Raw genomic sequence first — 19420 nt, forward strand, 5'->3', positions numbered from 1 at the left:
CTCGCCATTCACGTATTCTGTGCCATTATCGGTCCGTAAGCGCTTGATCCGTTTGCCGGTTTGGTTCTCCACCAGCGATTTGAAGTCTTGAAAACACTCCAGTACTTCCCTTTTCGACTTCAGGAAATAGACGAATATCTTGCGGCTGCTGTCGTCGATGAACGTTATGAAATAACGACTGCCTCCGATCGATGCATTCTCCATCGGGCCGCACAAATCGCTATGTACCAGTTCCAACACTTCTCCTGCGCGATTTCCACTTTTCTTGAAGGGGTGACGAAAATGCTTACCTTGCAAACACGCAACACAGGGCTTCACTTCTGCTTCATCAAAATCGATCCCCGTTGCTATGGACCGAAGCGTCTTCAGGCTGTGCACATTCAAATGCCCCATCCGTCGGTGCCACAACAGCATGCCGTTTTCCTCCTTTGCCGCGCATGAAACTTGTTTCCCGGCCAAGCTCAACCTGTAGAGACCATCACGTGCTCGTCCAATGGCCACCACCTCGTTGGAAGCGGAACGCACCTCGCATGCATCCTTCGTGAACGTGACTGTGTAGCCATTGTTGCAAATTTTACTCACGGAAATCAAGTTGAGCGCCAGGTCAGGGATGCTCAGCACGTTGGACAAAGTAACCTTGCACGTGCCATCCCGGATATCCGCATCGAGCTTCACGCTGCCAACGGCCTTTACCGTCGACACAGCATTGTTCGCCACGCTGATTTGCTGCTGGACCTTCTTCGCATCTTCAAGGGTAACCTCGCCGTTGCACATGTGCGAAGTGGCGCCCGAATCAAAAATCCAACTCACCTCGCGCTTGTTGGAAGACTCTTGAACGGTGAAAGCAGCATGCGCGTCGGATTTCGGCTTCCTTTTCTTCTCGTCCTTTATCGGGCATTCCGCAGCGTAGTGTCCCAATCGCTTGCATTTGTAGCATTTCACGCCGGCCTTGTTGGGCGACGACTTCGATCCTCTCCGCTCGGAATAAAACGCACCATCTTGCTTACTTGAGCCATTACCGGCGGAAATCTTGACGTCTTGCAGTATCTTGACCTTCACCGCATCCGCCGTGATCCTTCTTCCGGACGCCTCGAGGCCCATTATCATTGGTTCATACGCCTCGGGGAGCCCCATCAGCAGCAGACTGGCCAACCACTCGTCGTCGACCTTGAATCCCGCTTCGCTCAATTTGTGACTGGTACACATCATCTCGTTGACGTACGCTTCGACGGTGCTGTAGTCACCCAGGCGAATACTGGTCAACTTACGTAGTAATCCGATCCGCCTTGTCATCCCGTCGTCCTGGAAAGCGTTCTTAAGGTTGTCCCATGCTTGTTTCGCCGTCTCCGCCGATTGAACCAAACTGTAGTTGATCGGCTCGATGCTGAGGCATATCGTGGCTAGTGCCCTCAGAGACTGCGCGTTTACCGGATCATCTACCTCCGGCGCAATCACGGCGTCCCACGTTCCCTCACGGATCAGCAGCATCTTGGTCGCGAATGCCCATGTCGAATAGTTCTCGCGACCACGAAGACGTTCCATCACGGGCAACGACACTCCTGCGCTTCCAGATACTCTTCCGGCTCCAACTCCAGCTTGTCCTCCGCGTCCATGCCCGGCTGGTTCGCCGTTTCCATCCCCGAAACCGGATTGGTTTCCGTTGGCTTGAGACATCTTGAGAAATCAGGAGCGTGAAGAAATCTTGAAGACGACGGCCGAAAAAAAAATTTTCACTTGTTTGGCCGTTACTATGGTAACTAAACGGCTGGGCCAATAACCTAAAAGGTACTCGGATCGCAAGTGAAAACACGTCTGGTAGTGACTAACGGTACAGACAGAATGAGAGCTTTATTGATTTCAAATTCATGGCTTACTATGATACTATAACAGAAATTCATGGAGAAATTCCTTTGGAAATTTCCAAAGGAATTTCTCCAGGAATTTCCGACAGAATTTCTCCTGGAATTTCTGAAGGAATTCTTCCTGAAATTTAAAAAAAATCCTTCAGGAATTTCCAAAAGAGTCTCCAGGAATTTCCGAAGGAATTTCCAAAGGAATTCCTCCAGAAATCTTCAATGGAATTCCTCCGGGAATTTTTAAGAAATTTCTCCAAGAATTTCCGAAGGAATTCCTCCAGGAATTTCCGAAATAATTGCTCCACGAATTTCAGAGATTCCGGAGGGATTTCTCCAGGAATTTCCGAAGAAATTCCGAAAGAATTCCTCCAGGAATTTGTGAAGGAATTCCTAACGGAATTTGTAAAGAAATTCCTACATGAATTTTCGAGGGAATTCCTCTTGGAATTTCCAAAAATAAAATCTAAAAAGACTTTCCGAAAAAAATCTCCAGGAATTTCCGAAGGAATACCTCCAGGAATTTCTGAAGGAATTCTTCCAGTAATTTCCGAAGAAATTATTCCAGCAATTTCCGAAGCAATTCCTCCTGGAATTTCCAAAGGAATTCGTCCAGTAGTTTCCGAAGGAATTCCTCCAGGAATCATAAAAAAACATTCCTCTAAGAAATTTAAAATGATTTTTATTCCAGGAATGTCCTAAGGAATTCATCCAAGGATTTTCTCAGGAATTTCTCTATAGATTTCTGAAAGAATTCCTCCAGAAATTTCCGGAGGTATTCATCCAAGATTTTTCGAGGGAATTCCCCAAAGAATTTCCGAAGGAATTCCTCCAGAAATTTTCGAAGGAATTCCTTCAGGAATTTCCGAACGAATTCCTTCAGGAACTTCCGAAGGAATTCTTCCAGGAATTTGCGAAGGGATTCCTCCAAGTATTCTGAAATTTTTTAAGGAATTCCTCCAGGATGCTTTGAAGGAATTGCTTCACGAGTTTCCAAAGCAATTCCTCCCGGAATTTCCGAAAAAATTCCTCCAGGAATTCCATAAGAAATTCATTTTGGAATTTCCGAATGAATTCCTCCAGGAATCTCAAAAGGAATTCGTCCAGCAATTTCCGAAGGAATTACTCCCGGAGTTCCTGAAAGAATTCCTCCAGAAATTTCCGAAAGTATTCATCCAAAATTTTTCGAAGGACCTCGCCAAGGAATTTACGATGGAATTCCTCCAGTAATTTCCGAACGAAGTCCTTCACGAATCTCCGATGGAATTTCTCCAGAAATTTCAGAAGAAATTCTTCCAGGATTTTGCGAAGGGATTCCTCCAAGAATTTTGGAAGGAATTCCTCCAGGAATTTCCAATGGAATTCCTCCAGCAATTTCCGATGGAATTCCTTCAGGAATTTCCGAAAGAATTCCTCCAGGAATTCCTAAAGGAATTTCTCCTGGAATTTCCGAATGAATTCCTCCGGAAATCTCCAAAGGAATTCGTCCAGCAATTTCCGAAGGAATTCCTCCCGGAATTTCCGAAAGAATTCCTTCAGGATTTTCGGAAGGAATTCTGCTAGGAATTTCCGACGGTAGTTCTCCAGGAATTGGGTTTTTAAATTAAGAAAAATGTATCGATTTTTTAAATTTATACAAAAGAGCACCTTTTTCGGAGCCGCTATGATTTTTTTCAGATTTTTAGAACTTTATTTTGATACCTAAAATCAATTTCAAAGAGATTTTTTGAAATCACCTTTTGACAGCTAGGTAACTGTTTGACAGCTCCACCCAGTACAAAATGCGATGAGGGGTGATTCGACAAATCGCTCCCATACAAACTTTAAATTGATTTTTAAATAGGTTCCCGGTCACCAAAATTCATGAAAATTTGGATTTCGGCTCAGTTTCGCATGCAGATTCAGAATATGGAATTATCTCAACACCGCTAAAGAAGCCAATTTCCAAAAAAATCTAAAAAGAATTTCCGAAAAAAATCCTCCAGGAATTTCTGAAGGAATTCCTCCAGGAATTTCCGAAGGAATCCCTCCAGGAATTTCCAAAAGAATTCGTCCAGCAATTTCCGAAGGAATTCGTCCAGTAATTGCCGAAGAAATTATTGCAGGAATTTCGGAAGGAATTCCTCCTGGAATTTCCAATGAAATTCGCCCAGCAATTTCCGAAGGGATTCCTCCCGGAATTCCCGAAAGAATTCCTCCAGGAATTCCTAAAGGAATTCCCCTTGGAATTCCAAAGGAATTCGTCCAGCAATTTCCGAAGGAATTCCTCCCGAAATTTCTGAAAGAATTCCTCCAGGAATTTCCGAAGGAATTCCTCCAGGAATTCCGCTAAGAATTTCCGATGGAATTCCTGCAAGAATTAAAAAAAAAATCCAAAAAGTATTTCCGAAAAAAATCCTCCACGACTTTCCGAAGGAATTCCTCCAGGACATTCGGAAGGGATTCCTCCAGGAATTTCCAAAAGCATTCCTCCAGGAAGTTTGGAATTATTTTGTCCAGGAATTTCGTAAGGAATTCACCTAAGGATTTCCTCACGAATTTCTCTATAGATTTTTGAAAGAATTCCTCCAGGAATCTCCGAAGGTATTCATCCAAGATTTTCCCAAGGAACTGCCCAAGGAATTTCCGAAGGAATTGCTCCAGGAATTTCCGAAGGAATTCCTTCAGGAATTTCCGATGGCATTCTTCCAGGAATCTGGGAAGGGGTTCCTCCAGGAATTTTGGATGGAATTCCTTCAGGAATTTCTAAAGGAATTCCTCCAGGTATTTCCGAAGCAATACCCTCAGGAATTTTCGAAGGTATTCCTCCAAGAATTTCCGAAGGAATTCCTGCATACATTAAAAAAATACGAGGATGCAGGAGAATTTTATTTTTACTAGTCAAAAACAGCTCTGATCATCTAAGTTTTTCGGTTAAGTTAAAATATAGTTGATCGGTCAGGGGGGGGGGGGCATGGAACCCCCCCCCCCCCCCCCCCCCCGGCTACGCCCTTGCATATGACTGAGGGTGGAAAACAAAACGACGACGATTGGACGGACATCGATGACAATGGTTCAAATTCTTCGACGGACTATTAGTGTGGTACACACAAACGACGGCTATCAAACAAACAGGAGGCAGTTGAAACAAAAAAGGTTTGCAATGATCAGTGTTTCCCAAACACAAATCATACAGTAAAACGCGCTATCGAAAATCAGTCGAATAAAAAAGTTTTTTCGTAAAAAAATAGAAAACATAGTGTTAATTGTAATGTGTATAATTAAATAAGAAATGCGGCTCTGTAAAGCTGTTCCCGGCAAATGAGCCTCAAAATAAACGAATTGGTAAAAAAAGCCACGCCCTGGGGGATGAGAATCAAACCCAATGGCAATCCGTTATGAAAAAACATATATTGCTCATTATGTTTTCGAATGTAATGCTTTTTATATATTTATTTTTCAAATGTTCCTGTTATTATTATACAACTTAGCGTTATTATTACGTAGTATACCTCCAGTATGCTTGAATTTCATTCACTTCAAATTTATGTGCAGTGCTTTCGATGTTTAATATTTATTATTAGGCTACGTCAATATATTATGTACTCCGTAATATTCTTATTGTTTCTCATAGGTGCATTATTTAAATTATTTAAAATTAGCATGAATTCATGGTTCGTCAATGTAGCAACCCTCAAGAGCACATTCGATGTATTTGCTTGCTTCAATAGAGACACAAATAGATGGATGTTTCCTTCCACGAGGTGAATCAACTAATCGATCATTTCCCTAGGTATACTTGCCAAAATGAAGGAAGGTGCAGAAAACGTACAAACCAAGGTTCAGGCCAAGTTAGACAGTGTGGTTAAGAATGTCGGTGATTCGGGTAAGGGTAAGTTTCGCTACAGCACCTTAAACCATCGTTATGCGCACAAACCACCACCCGTTTTGGTTACCTTTATTATTTCTTACATAGTTTAATGTCTTGATTTCACATCTACCTATAATCGTACGTAGATCTTCTTTAGTTGATGCGCTGACGGATGCATTCAGCTATCATGTATTCTAGTTCATTCAAACCGTCTTGGTAGGTCACCAACGCGTTGCTGTTACACGTTTGCTCGTAGTGGCCTTTACAGTTGTCATAGTAGTAGGACATGTAGTCCCGGAGTTGCTGGGTCCTACTTGGGAAGTTACTGAAGCAGGTTTCTATCTGTAACGATCTTGAAAAATAATTATTTAGTCCCATATAGGCATGTGATTAAATTTGACCTTGGAATAGTCCTGGATATTGCTGGTCAGCACAAGAAGGTTCATCTTCAAGTGGTGTAAATAGTAATCGGCATTTGCGCGGATTTTCGAATCGACGCCAGCCAGTGTAGTCCTGTCGAACAGCTTCATCATTTCGTCGTATGTTCTCCGTGAACTGAAGTACACGTCTCTTTCACTTGATTTCGAGGATGTGGGTTTCTTAGACGTTTTCGAAGGAAGTTTTTTACTTTTAATCGTCTGCTTTTTAGGCTTCTCGGTGGTTCTAGATTCCTTCTTGTTAGCATCTGTTCTAGATTCCTTCTTGTTAGCATCTGTTAACTCTTGAAGGGTTTTCTTCAGTGTTGCAATCTCATCGAGGTATTTGGAACATTGTGCCTCTGAAAAAGGAGTTATAATACAGACATGTGTTATCTAACATAAATAACTTCAACATTTCAATATACATGTAGGCATCCTGTCTAAGAGCTAGAAAAAGTATGCAGACATTGTACCGATAAGGGTAGAATATGCTCCGGCTCGTCGTTTACGTCACCGACAATTGTTCTGGGTTGCTCGGCATTCCACAGCGTATGGTCAGAATCACCCGTTTGAGAGATGTGTTTGCTTATTAAACAGTGTATCGTGGATTGATTTTAATTTTACTAGAACGACTTTTAAAACTAGGATTAGGCAATTAATTTAAGTAACCAAACAATCTGTACAGCTATAGCTGAAGATGAAGTTAATAAATAAAACAAAGACTGAGGGTTCCGCCTAGGTCGTCTCCTACACAGGTCGTTGGTGTTTCCAAATCGCTCCACAAATGCCAGCTTGTCGAAGCGCAAGGTCAACCATCCGCGATGGCTACCTATGACTCTCGGCTGTGGCCGTCTCTCTCAGTGTCCAAATCCCCCAAATCCGTGGCAAATCGCCGGTTATTCACAATACGTGTAGTCATTGTCAATTCTCAATGAATCGACTGCTATCACAGTGTTAAATGCCATATACGGCAACGCCTTTGTTGTAATGCAGTGAAAGCCAGAAATGTTTGCTTCAATGATCCATTCTTAAACTTTTAGAACGCGAGCATGTTTGATCCCAAAACTACACCGCGCTCGCGCTGCATGCGACGCGCGAGCTTTTTTTTTTGCTAGTGCTGTACTTTTTACAACGGCGCGCGTCTTGAAGGGTTAAGAGTGCATTAGACGGGCAAACATATTTGTCATTGTAGTCCGACCTTTATCCAAGGTTGCCATGATTCACGTTATGTTGGTCATTTGTTGGGCTTGTTTGACCAAATATTTGTCATGTGTAATGGGATTCATAAGCTGTTAGTACACAGGGTCAAATATTTGTCCAAAAAGAAACCAATGCTCAAACATCTTGTTTGACTCGATCGAATTTCCATTAGTGTCAAACTGATATTGTTTCTTGAGTTCTGTTCTTGTCAAATATTTGACCCTGTGTACTACTGGCCTTAGAAGGATTTTTTGTTTGGGTGTAGTGAAACCAGGCACTTTGGGACGTTTGGTCGTCTTATTTTTTAAATAAACTTCAGGCCGTTCGCGAAACGAGTTCCGCGAATTGTGCCAAAATTTTCGACCTTTTCAATTTTCAATTCGACCTTCAATATTAAGCTAGGTTATTCATATTATTGGTATCCCTTGGATACCTAGCAGTAGATTGTTAGGAGTGTTCTTAGAACACCGAGCTGAGAAGCAGGCTTTGTCCCTGTTGCGACGTTATGCCAAAGGGTAGATGAAGTTTAATAACTATACAGTTCGTGCTTACCTGTGTCCAAAGGTGGTGTCCACGGTTTGTTAATACTATAATTGATCATTGTGTGTGCTAAAATATACACATGTTTAAAATATTTTTTCTATTTATGGACGCAGATACTTAATAGAACTCATTTGAGAACCACCCTCCGATCCAGGTAAAGTTGATATACCTGTCAAAATGATATCGTGGCTTAAGAAATACTAGAAAAAAAACATGATTTTAGCTTATATCTCACGTCTTCCGCTGTATGTAGAAGGTGGCACGTAAATCCTAGCAGAGATGGCATTTCACCGTAGCGATTCACTGGGGCGTCAGTTTATCGACCACACTGGGGATAGGAACTTTTTTCACCACACCAAGAAGCCAGTCTCTCTTGTTTTGGGTGGTGGGTAGACCAAGCTAGTGAGTGCTCTTGCTCGTTCGCCTTGGATCGAGTGTGGCTCACTCTTTCGCGCGCATCGCTCGCCGGCGCTCTCCCGTGATTTCACCCAGCAGTCACCGAATCACCACCATGGTGTCACCGGGGCGAGAACTCTCCGGTGTTTCACCGCAGCGCGCACTCTGGCGCAAAAACCTCACTGGAGCGCGCGCCCGGGTGATTTTTTACACTTTCACCGGAGAGAATTTTAAAGCGCTCTCAACGCACTGTTGTGTGGCCTAGTGCTCAGGGAGCTAAGAGATTTATTTCTACCCACCAAGCTTGCGCGCTTCCGCATCGCAGTGGTGGATCCACATATAAGAGAAGGGCTCCTGTTGAGATGCACAGCGTGAGTGGTGTATTTTCTATTTCTCTTTTCTACACTGAGGATATGGACATCTCTGAATCCTAGCCGTATTACTCCCTGTGCGAATACTTACATTAGAATAGAAAGACGTAAGAATGACAAACAATACTGTAATTTACCTTTATTGTCCCTATTTTGATACGTGTAATTTCCGATCAATATATCTGTTTAGATTAGAAGAAAACGAAATCTACTGTCCCTGATTAACGGATGTTTTCTAAACTTACATGTGCTTTCGGATCGCTTTTGTTCGAAAGGTCGTTGAACTTGTACCACGTTGCTTTTTGTTGGTGAAACACATAACACACTGATGATAAGGAAGCTAATGGCCTTACAATAGTTACACATTTTTGAAACTGAATAACAAGGAAACCTAGTGATACAATACGTTTTATAGGCTACCAGTTGAAATTTATCATTAGAAGTAAATATGCCAAATATACTAACACCTGTTTCAGTTAGCCAAGCAATTAATTATGCCTACGGTATTTAAACACGTGTCACTCACTACACTTGACTGCTTCATTAGTGATGTCATGTAAATGTAGCAAATATGATGATTGTGATTGGGATCAATACTTGGATAATACGCGCACTAGTCGTGATAAGTATAAACTTACAATAAAGTATACGCTTCAAAAAGTGTAACAATAAACCTGGAATATCAGAACATGTCTAATACCAACGAATATGCTGTCTTCTGTTGCTTTTGGTATTCTGAGCATCTTCTGAGTTTTGTTGAAGACAGTACATTTTTGGAATGGATCTACAAACCATCAACATTTAGTAAGTAAAGGAAGTAAAACAGTGTAAATAGAAAGTGTGCTTATATGTACAAGAGAACGGAATTTTTTCTCTTTGTTCTACATAGTTAAAATACATAGGGGTAGGCGGGGCATAATGAGCAGGTGGGGCATAATGAGCACCTTGTATTTTCACTGTAAATTTTCAAATTAATAAAACAAATTGCTTGATTGTAGCCTTATTATCAAAAATCCAATGAGTTGATGACAAAACATTACAAAACTGATATTGATCATCCTGCCCACCTAGGGTGCTCATTATGCCCCACCCCCAAAACGCAACTCGCGATTTTATACGTTTTTAAAATCATAAAATTCAACAACATTTATAACTTTATTCGGAATTTCAACGATTAGCTTTTGTCAGTTAAGGTTCAAATGAGGATTGAACGTTAAAATTACACATTGGTTGCATTTAATTTACTGGATTTGGTGGCAAAATGCTTAGGCTGCTCATTATGCCCCGCCTACCCCTAGAATACTACTCGCTGAAATACTGCTATATAACACTCATTAATTTGTGGAACTGTTTTGAAAAAGGTGATAAAAAAACAAAAGTACAAAAGAAAAAGTTCAAAACAGAAATTAATGAACTCCCACAATGCAATCCATTTTTGATCATTCTGTGATAAAACTGTCCTTTTCTCATCGGCCCTTTGTCCCTGAACCGCAGATGTGATTACAAATTATCTCATGTTTTTTTTTATAACTTAGTATGTTGGTTTGAATTTATGGTGAACTGATAATAAACTAATGCCCTCGCTAATGCATCCTGCAAGCGTCCTAGAATTATTGAACCTAACTCATCTACAAACATTGCAACTTCACCGTACCAATTATACATTCTTGTAGACGCATCGGATATTACAAAAAAGATTGCTCCTCGAATGGAAGCCACCCACGTGATGGAGGTAGCTCAGCTATTGTTGTCTCTATTGCACTCCTGGGGGCTGGATCCCCACCTGGACAAAGTCTGCGAGACTCAGCTCGGCCTATTGAGGCCCAAGGTAAGTCAATACCGTTTATATGCCACGGAGGTTTCCACATTTTCAATTCTCTTTTAAAACAGATCCCCGTATCGTTCGGCGTGTTGTCAAAGGGCGGCTACATGTCTCTTCTGCTGCCAACCTGGCAGAACAACATTGATATTAAGATAAGCCCCGAAGAGATAAGAGCTATTTCTTCAACTCCGGAGCAAATGCGTCAACAGCATCTGACCAATCTCTTCACAGCTCGACTGCACTGGGAATTGAGCACTACTCTTACTTCGAACCATCTGCTGGCACTGATTTCCATGTCCAACACGCTCATGTCGATGAACATGGCTACGTTTATTGCCGAGCAGGAACGTAACCGCAAGCTGCACCGTCAATCGACTAAGGCATCCTGGACAAACGACGAAGAGCAGGAAGAGCTCTACACCCAACAGCAGGCACAAATCAAGCAGGGCTGGAGTTTGCTCTCGACTCACCACTGCTTCTTGCTGCCCGAGAAGATAGACGCCCTCGATGCGAACACCTTCAAACGGCCGCAGGTGGAGATGATGGCGCGCCGTTGGCAACATCATTGCTTGGAGATTCGTGAGGCAGCGCAACAGCTTCTTCTCGGTGAGCTCGGGCGAATGGGCAAGAAGGGTAGGAAGCAACTGGTCGAAAGTTGGGCTCAGTATCTACCGATGTACACCCATACTGAGCCCATTGTCCAGCAATCGCAAACCACGAATCCGTCGAATCCTGGTTCCCCGGTGTCGACCGTACCAGGAGGTCCACCACTTGAAGCACAAGAAGAAGAATCTGAAGAAGAGGAGGAAGTTGTACGGAAACCGTCAAGCTTGGCTGAGTTAAAACGGAAGCAAACAACGGCGGTCGTACTGCTTGGAGTGATAGGTGCTGAGTTCGGTCAAGATATCTCGTCTTCGGACGGCAAACGAAACAACGAGAACCGTCGGAAGAGTTCTGTGGTAGAAGGATTCGGCATCGGAAACAATAACCTTGCGCGGTCAACGTCTATGGCTTTGACGCATCTGTTACTGGCTCCGCCTTCGCAAAAGCTCCCAGCATATACGCCATTACGACGGGCGGCCATCGATTTGATCGGTCGTGGCTTCACCGTCTGGGAACCGTACATCGACGTCAGTAAGGTCCTGCTCGGACTGCTGGAGATGTGCTGCGACTCTAATCGGCTAATCCCCAGTCTGAACTATAAACTTCCGTTGACTCCACAAGCGGATGCCTGTCGGACGGCACGGCACGCGTTGCGGTTGATAGCTACTGCAAGACCGGCCGCTTTCATCACGACAATGGCTCGTGAGGTGGCTCGGTACAACACTATGCAGCAGAACGCCCAGGCCATCAGTGTTCCGATTACGCAGTCGGTGTTACATAGAGCTAAGCGGGAAATTCTGCAGTGTGTGGAAATGCTGATTGATAAGATGCAGACCGAGATCGCTAATTTGCTGGTGGAGGTGAGTACATGTAAACAAACCCTTAATTTTTTGGAGATCCTTTAAATTGGTTTCTTTACCTACAAATTTGAACGGTTTTAACTAGTTTGAAAGTACCGTCAGGGTGCCAGTTATAATAGCCACTCACAGGCATAACAATAATGCTTAGGGCCGATTTCTTCACCTCGGCTTAACCGGTAAGCCAGGCTTACCCATACAGTTAAACCTGGCTTAAGCGTTAAGCCAGGTTCAACTGTATGGGTAAGCCTGGCTTACCGGTTAAGCCGAGGTGAAGAAATAGGCAGTGGTGGAAATTGATCGCGAACGTGTGCTTACGCGCTACAAAAAAATGCCATCGCATCTCAAACCTTTGCTGTGCGATGGTGTTCGTACGCCTGTGTCACACGATCGTACGACACGAACGCCAACGAGTGCATCGCATCTTTTGCAACCGCGATGCTTTTTTATTTTGGAGGTTCGCGGCCGATATTTCTGTAATGAAATCAAATTTTGGTAATATTTTTCGTCGATATCATTTATTGGAATGGTACCTGACCAGTATAATCAAAAAACACCCAACTAATTACCTTTAAGTGTACAAAAAATGGCAACAAACCAAGTGTACTACATTGTGATCCTTCTGGCGAACCAACTGCGATTCTGCTCGTTCGACATTTGTTTTGTGTTGGTTCGTCGATCCGGGAAATCGTGAACCGTTCTCTCTTTTTGGGTTCGCGAGCGCGTGAGCAAAGATTGTGTTTGATGCGAACCAAAAAACACGTCAAGCGCATGATGCTTTCCACCACTGGAAATAGGCCCTTAGAGCCGATTTCTTCACCTCGGCTTAATCGGTAAGCCAGGCTTACCCATATAGTTAAACCTGGTTTAACTCTTAAGCCAGGGTGAAGAAATCGGCCCTTAGTGGAATAAATGTCTTAGACTTTTGGTGAAAAGCTACGGATTCGTATTCCACCATGTTTGCAATTGCATAATCTCGTTATCAACCCACAGGTCATGGACATAACACTACACTGTGTTGACTCCGGCGATCTGAAAAATAAAGGCCTTGCCGAAGTCTCACCGTCGATGTGCAAGTTCAACCAAGTATCTCATTGTGGTGCTTCGAGGAGAATTTCCGGTAATATTGGATCAAACATCCTCTAGGCCATATTCTAACAATGAATCTTCCACTTTTCACAGTTGGAGCCAGCAACGGCCATCTGGCCATTTACGAACTTCGGCAAAACAAGTGCCAGATGATTCCGGCGCACACGAAGCCCGTTACAGCGCTCGCTTTCAGCCCGGACGGTAAGTTCTTGGTAAGCTATTCATGTGCGGAGAATCGGCTCTCGTTCTGGCAAACCAGTACCGGAATGTTCGGACTGGGTCAGTCGCAAACCCGGTGTATCAAGGGGTACTCGACGGCACCGATTCCCGATGTGGCTCGGTTGAATCCCATGCGGTTGGCTAAATTGATCTGGATCAACAACCGTACCGTGACGCTGATGTTGGCCGACGGATCCGAAACTAGGTTCAACGTTTAAGTGAGTAAATGCTGTGGACAGTATTGTGCATATAGATAATCCAAAGTAATAATCGCCCCCTAAATCACAATCACGTGTGTATATTGCCCATACCAGTTGCTACAGTTGGATTTTAAACTATCCTCAGATATAAAAAGCGATAACCATTTGACTGGCTTCACTACATTACATAGATTCTTGTTATTTGCAAACGTTTTTCTTTGGATTTAGCAGGGTTATGTCGTTAGCCATTTGAAAGTAGGCGTAAGCGAACGGAAATCCCAAGAAGCATTTTTAAGTCAAATGAAACCAAAATTAATAGTTGTGGTTTTTGTAAGGCTTCAAAAACCTATCAAAAACCTCTTCAAGACTAATTGGTCTTCAAAATGTCATTTGGGTTTTGACAATCGAACTGTCAACTGTTGTCTTTTGGATTAAGAATTCAAGTTACCTTTTTGTAATCGTAGATGATTCATTCATAATGATGAGACTTTGTGAGTACGCTCATTAAACACGCAGTCTTCAGTCTTCATTGCTCCCTTTTTCACGGCCCGCATATTCTACAACTTCGAAGTCCTGAATATAAAATTTGAATTAATTTTTTGGCAAAAATGCGTGTGAAACACCACATTTTCCATGTCATTCGTGACCTTAAGATATTCCTTTTACAATAATTTCGCAAAGAGTTGTATTAGGGTTGCTCCAAACTTCCCACTGTATTTTTTGTTGGAGGGAAGTACCCGCTTGAATATTCTACAGCAAGTGCTTCCGAACACTTACGTAATTTCTCAATAAAATCTGCAAGGAATTCATACAAGGATTCCACTACAATTTATGGTGTAGTGTAGTTCTATAATTTTTTTTTTTCAAATTTTGGCTTGATTTCCTAAAAGAATTTGGCTTGTAATTTCTCCAAGAAGTCCATAAAATCGTTTCATATTCTACTTATTGGAAACATGTTTTCTAGCAAACAATCTTTTCAAGGGTTGTTAAACAATCCTCGAAACGTCACGGTAGAATGTGTCAAATCTTTCGAGAGTTAGTCAAGCTTTATAGAAAATATCTACAAAACTGTTTCTTATAAAATTGTCAGATATTTGAAATACGAATCAAAAAAAGAAAAATTTAAAAATTGTTTTTTTTTTTCTAAAAAAAATTTTAGAAATTAATTCTATAAATTTATCCTTTCCACGTTGCTGGTCGCGGTCGTGCCTCTGATCATGCTGAATATCATCTTTCAATCATCCTCTAACAGTAACCAAAGTCCGGTCCAGCCAAACGACCAACCAAAAGAAAAGCGAAAACGGAAAGATAAAATCTAATGGCAATTGATGCAGCATGCGCGATTCTTGGACGCCCAACGCTGCTGGAGGCTTATATAATTATGCAAATTCGGCATAGATATTTATTTCTTTAGATGCATGTTGTGTGTTCTTTCGTGACCGCAACCTGTCTTCTAACCTTCTTTCCTTTCGTTTTTCACATCTCATCTCATCAAAGCAAAAAAAAAACTGCTTTCACTATACATATATTAAGAAGGTCGTCACAAAAGAAAAACGAAGAGACACATTCGCATTCGGGTTAATTATGGACTAAAAGGGAACGAATTATGATTTGACCTATTTCCGTGATTATTCTTGCAAGCAAACTAATGGCTAGGTGGTTTTGCTTCCTGGATTTTGATTTAGTAGAGGCAGACTGGTGTACTGACCTGGATTTTTTTTGCTTTCTTTTCCCGGATTTGTTTCCTAACTTGAGAAATGTAGGTTAGTTATTTAGATGAAAAAGATCACAACATATAGATATTGTTCCATATGAATGTTATAAGATTTAAATGTTATACCAATGTGCAAACCTATTAGAAGTAGAATAATTTCTCGATACTCTGTTGGAAATAAATTCAAACTTATAAAAATTAAATATTCCTTTGGTTTGATTATTTTATATCACAATCCGAAATCACCAGACTGCCCTGAACTTTTACATTATTACATCTTCCAGGAAGCATTGATTTTCGACATACGACTATTGTGCTTTGCAGTGTTGATTGATTGAACTAAATGTAGATTCAATAGTAAAATTTTAAAATCAGGTACCGTCGTGCGGGGTTACTTTTGAAATGCTACTTGGAGCTACTTTGGACACTTTCGAATATGTTTTTTTTGAATTCGAAATATGGTTCAAATCTGTTTGATGTCTTTAGGACTATTACGAAGCAATAGTTTTCCCTCCATTTGGTTGAAATTATTTTTCAAACAGACCGTTTATTGCTTGGCAGGACGCGAAAATACATCGAATAAATCAATAAAATATACATAACGTATCAGAACATTTGGTCTGTAAGCATTGTTTCTACAATTCATAAATTTCAAAGGGTTGATCAATTCATTCAAAATATATCAACGTAGCATATACAATCGAATATTTGTATCGTTATACATTATAAATGACCATTTCACCCAAATAAAGGATTGATGGTCCTTTTTTTCAGGCTATTTATATAGCAATACCACGCTGCTCATAATACCAAAGGTAGTACGGAACCATCTTCAAACGCATAAATTTATTGAAATCATGTCTGATATAGTATACTACAGTATTGGTACGAAGTAGTTTTCTTAATAAACCTGGAATTTGAAATGCAATTTTGTTTAAGATAAAAATGTCCAAAGTAGCCCCCATCTGGTTCTATATGAGATGTGTCCGATTGGTGTATGAACAACTTTTTTGTTTATTGATGAATTTAGTTCAAATTTTGCATACATCCTACATACATACTCACAATTATTATGTGTAAAAATTGTGGAAATCCATTCACTACTCTGGGAGTTATAATGTCATAAAGTTGAAAAATCATGAAAAAGTGTAAAAAGAAGCCCCGCACGACGGTATCTAAATCCTCTGGTATAGTGATACTAATCATATTACGGTATATAACATGGGATCCAGAGGACCTTTTCACAAAATATGCTCCACGTGCAACGCGACAATGACGGTAGAACATCTTCTTGTCAACTGTCCCTACTATGAAGGACTTCGAGTTCAACATGAACTTCCAAACAGCATAGTGGATATCCTTGCAAATAACACAACCAACGAGACAACACTACTATCTTTCATTAAGGTGAAGGATGCTTGAGATCATAACAATAAGCTTGGATCTCGCTCTAATCACCTTCTCAACCACCCACTCAAAACAAACAAATCAGATGGCGCACAGTGAAGTGTAACTTGGTCAAACAAGCAAAAATAAATCTAATAAAATGAGCCACATTAAAATAGCAGTTATATAACTGATTTTTTTGCACCCATTGAATTATTAAATCCGCTTACCAACACATTTTTTCTTATAAAACATTTTAAAATGTATTTAAATTCATGCTTTACCCAATATTGTTAGTATAAATCCCATTGTGCGCCGTTTTATTTACGTTCCTTTTGACAATTCTCTCTTCTCTACTCTCGCATTCTTTCTCTCTGACCGTAGAAAACTACCGTGTTATGGGGTGATATTAATGGATGCAATTTTAATCCATAAACAGCAATCGATGGTCCCGTTTCCCATTGCAATTACATTGACTGTATGATATTCAAAATAGTTACAATGATTGGCAGAAATACAGCCTTGTTTCACGATGAAAATATAAAGTGGTTTGATAAATTTTACCCAACGTTGAACAACACCACTCAGTTTCACGGTACGCTTTTCCGTTCTGGCGAACCGCGATTGAAATTGATTCGGGTTTTCGACCAAAAAAGTGTAAAATGCGCAGTTTTTTCGCGACAAACGGTTGATTAGGTGAAAGTGTGAACAGTTTCTAATAATCGATCAACTTTTCAGAGTGCTACGTTGTTTGGAAGATTAATGAAAAGTGATTTGAAAAATGGGCGACTTTGACAAGTACGATAAAAAGTTCAGTGAGTGCTAACATTTTGGCACGAAATTGTGGAAACAATGTGAAAAATGCAATGTAGTGCTTCCCGACGGACAGGAATTATACTTGGCTACAACAAGTAGCAACCTGAGTGCATTTCTAGAAGGTAAGCAAGAAAAAATTGGATAATTTGTTCGCCAACTTCCGTGCTACTCAATGACTGGGGTGAGGGGTGGAATGGTGTAAGGGGGTGAGTGACTGCCATACTCGCTGCCATTTTGGAACCCCTGCAACTATGTCCTTAAGGAGAAACTTCAAAGAATACCAATATGGCTGCCACAATGGCCGACTTGGACCCCTACTCACGTTTCCAAGAGCACAAATCTTAAAAATTCGTAAACAAATGTGCCTGATTTGGAAAAGCTGCCTCTTTTTGCAAGTGAGCAAAGCCAGGATAATCAAGTGCGGCTTGGTTCGATGCTTCGTTCGTCAGATTTGTGCCTCTAAAGTTTGTATGCAAAATTGCAATGGGATTTCTTGATGTTTCACCTTAAGGACGCCGGACTATACAACGCTATCTGAAAACCAGGGACAACTACAGTCAACAAAGCCAGACCACGCCGCTACTCACCTGGACCGATTTGGAATACGATATTGAAACTACGAAACTATTTTCTTAAATCTTAGCATATACTCTGTAAACTGTATTATATTACTTAACTCTGTATGACAGGGGGGCCTATCATTAAGAAGCTCTCTCCCTTTTTCTTCAGAGATTGACCAGCCTGTAGTGTACACCACTGCACAATGTACATACTACCTTTGAACGATAGTGAGTGGTACCCAACCATCATCTGTGTACTCACAATAAGACAAATAAACCTCTGTTCTAGTTTGACTGTTAACTGAAATAGTTGTGGCATCTATGTCGTCCGAGTCCGAAAATCTTGAATATTACAGTGGCTCGAGGATGAACTGGTTTTTGTTTTTAGTTTTGTCGGATGGTTTTTGGTTATTTTCCGACTAGTGATTTTTTTGTGAAAGCGTGCAAATTTTGTAGAATTATGTGTACACCTCGTGAATTGTGTGTCGTAAATTTTTTTTTGACTCGGCGGCGACTTTTGAGGCACAGATTTTTGGTGATTGTTTTTGGCGGGATGACGTTTTTTTTATTTCAACACTTCAACTTTTGCCCTGGATGATTAGGTGGTTGAATTTGCGAAGCATATTCATTTTTCCAATCGAACAGTGTGCGTATTTTTTAATTTTGTTGTAAGTGTTCGCTGTTTTTAATCAGTTTTATGAATTTGACGTCATTTTGAATCGCGAGTAACGATTCTTTTGCCAAAAAGCCCATTGTGTGCTCAGATTTTGTGCCATTTTGCTTATGGGAATCGACATGGTGCAATAAATAATGAGTGTCGTACTTCGGCCTTTCATCGAGTTTCAGTACCGATCAGCTAGAATGAGTGAGTATTTCGTTTCAATTTGGCACTAAATGCTGTTTGCTGAGAAGTGATAAGTGAGATAAGGATGGGTAACGACGAACTCACACGGCTATAATCACCATATCACATATGTGATTGTTGCATTGATTGCATGAAGAATGCATGTTGTGGAAAGTCAATTAAAGATTTGGAAACAGCCTAGATGAATCTTGAGGACCTTGCAGGATTTAGATGTTCAACGATATAGCAGCAGAATGATCATCGTTTGGTGTAAGCGCTCCTGTATTATACTTCTACTTGTTTCAGTCCCCGTTGTACTGCAGCTAGGGTGGTTTCACCAGCTACGGAGGAAGTGCAGTGCAAAACAATATACAATATACTTTTGTTAATTTTGTTTGTTTAGTACCACCTTAAAAAGTGCGTATAGAAATCAATCGGTCATGTTAAGAAATCAATTTAAAAAAAACACATCTACAAAAAAGGCATAGTTAATGTCGTTATTTTTTATATAGAGTTTCAATGTTCATGCATTTATATTTTTGTAAATATTTGTAAGTCAAAGATGATTTTGCTTTTCGAATAATGAGCTTAGTATATTTTACGTTCTGAATAAAGAGATAGACGTTTTTAATCTTAAGGGTAAAGGAGTTGTAGTGTACACCACTGCACAATGTACAT

The 19420-nt window shown here is 41.0% G+C and overlaps 3 protein-coding genes across 3 annotated transcripts in view; 1 reads left to right on the forward strand and 2 right to left on the reverse strand.

The window, feature by feature from the left end:
- Positions 1-15339, forward strand: part of LOC109433249 (WD repeat-containing protein 7) — a 39614-nt gene extending 24275 nt beyond the window's left edge. The window contains exons 12-16 of the mRNA XM_062851490.1: positions 5626-5724; positions 10306-10460; positions 10523-11917; positions 12908-13034; positions 13097-15339. Coding sequence (XP_062707474.1) covers positions 5626-5724; positions 10306-10460; positions 10523-11917; positions 12908-13034; positions 13097-13440 — 2120 coding nt within the window. The 3' untranslated portion in view covers positions 13441-15339. The remainder of the gene's footprint in view (positions 1-5625; positions 5725-10305; positions 10461-10522; positions 11918-12907; positions 13035-13096) is intronic.
- The window catches only part of LOC134288002 (craniofacial development protein 2-like), a 366803-nt gene that overhangs the window by 263575 nt on the left and 83808 nt on the right, over positions 1-19420 (reverse strand). The gene's annotated exons all lie outside the window — the stretch shown is intronic.
- Positions 5731-9276, reverse strand: LOC115258774 (uncharacterized). Its single transcript, XM_062851491.1, has 8 exons — positions 8878-9276; positions 8770-8814; positions 8688-8707; positions 8101-8131; positions 7993-8034; positions 7875-7931; positions 6105-6481; positions 5731-6045 (listed from the first exon to the last, which is right to left on the reverse strand). The coding sequence occupies exons 1-8, from the start codon at positions 8996-8998 to the stop codon at positions 5857-5859; spliced, it is 882 nt and encodes a 293-aa protein (XP_062707475.1). The 5' UTR covers positions 8999-9276; the 3' UTR covers positions 5731-5856.

Source organism: Aedes albopictus, chromosome 2 (assembly GCF_035046485.1).
Source record: "Aedes albopictus strain Foshan chromosome 2, AalbF5, whole genome shotgun sequence".
In the NCBI taxonomy this organism is placed as follows: domain Eukaryota; kingdom Metazoa; phylum Arthropoda; class Insecta; order Diptera; family Culicidae; genus Aedes; species Aedes albopictus.

Bases quoted from the DNA above. Each gene is read 5' to 3' on its own strand.
- LOC115258774 (XM_062851491.1), bottom strand. From the start codon at position 8,998: ATGTGTAACTATTGTAAGGCCATTAGCTTCCTTATCATCAGTGTGTTA. The intron at 8,035-8,100 runs GTGAGATATAAG...TCATTTTGACAG, and splicing joins TTCTACATACAGCGGAAGAC to GTATATCAACTTTACCTGGA. The intron at 6,482-7,874 runs GTAAGCACGAAC...CTCCTTTTTCAG, and splicing joins GACACCACCTTTGGACACAG to AGGCACAATGTTCCAAATAC.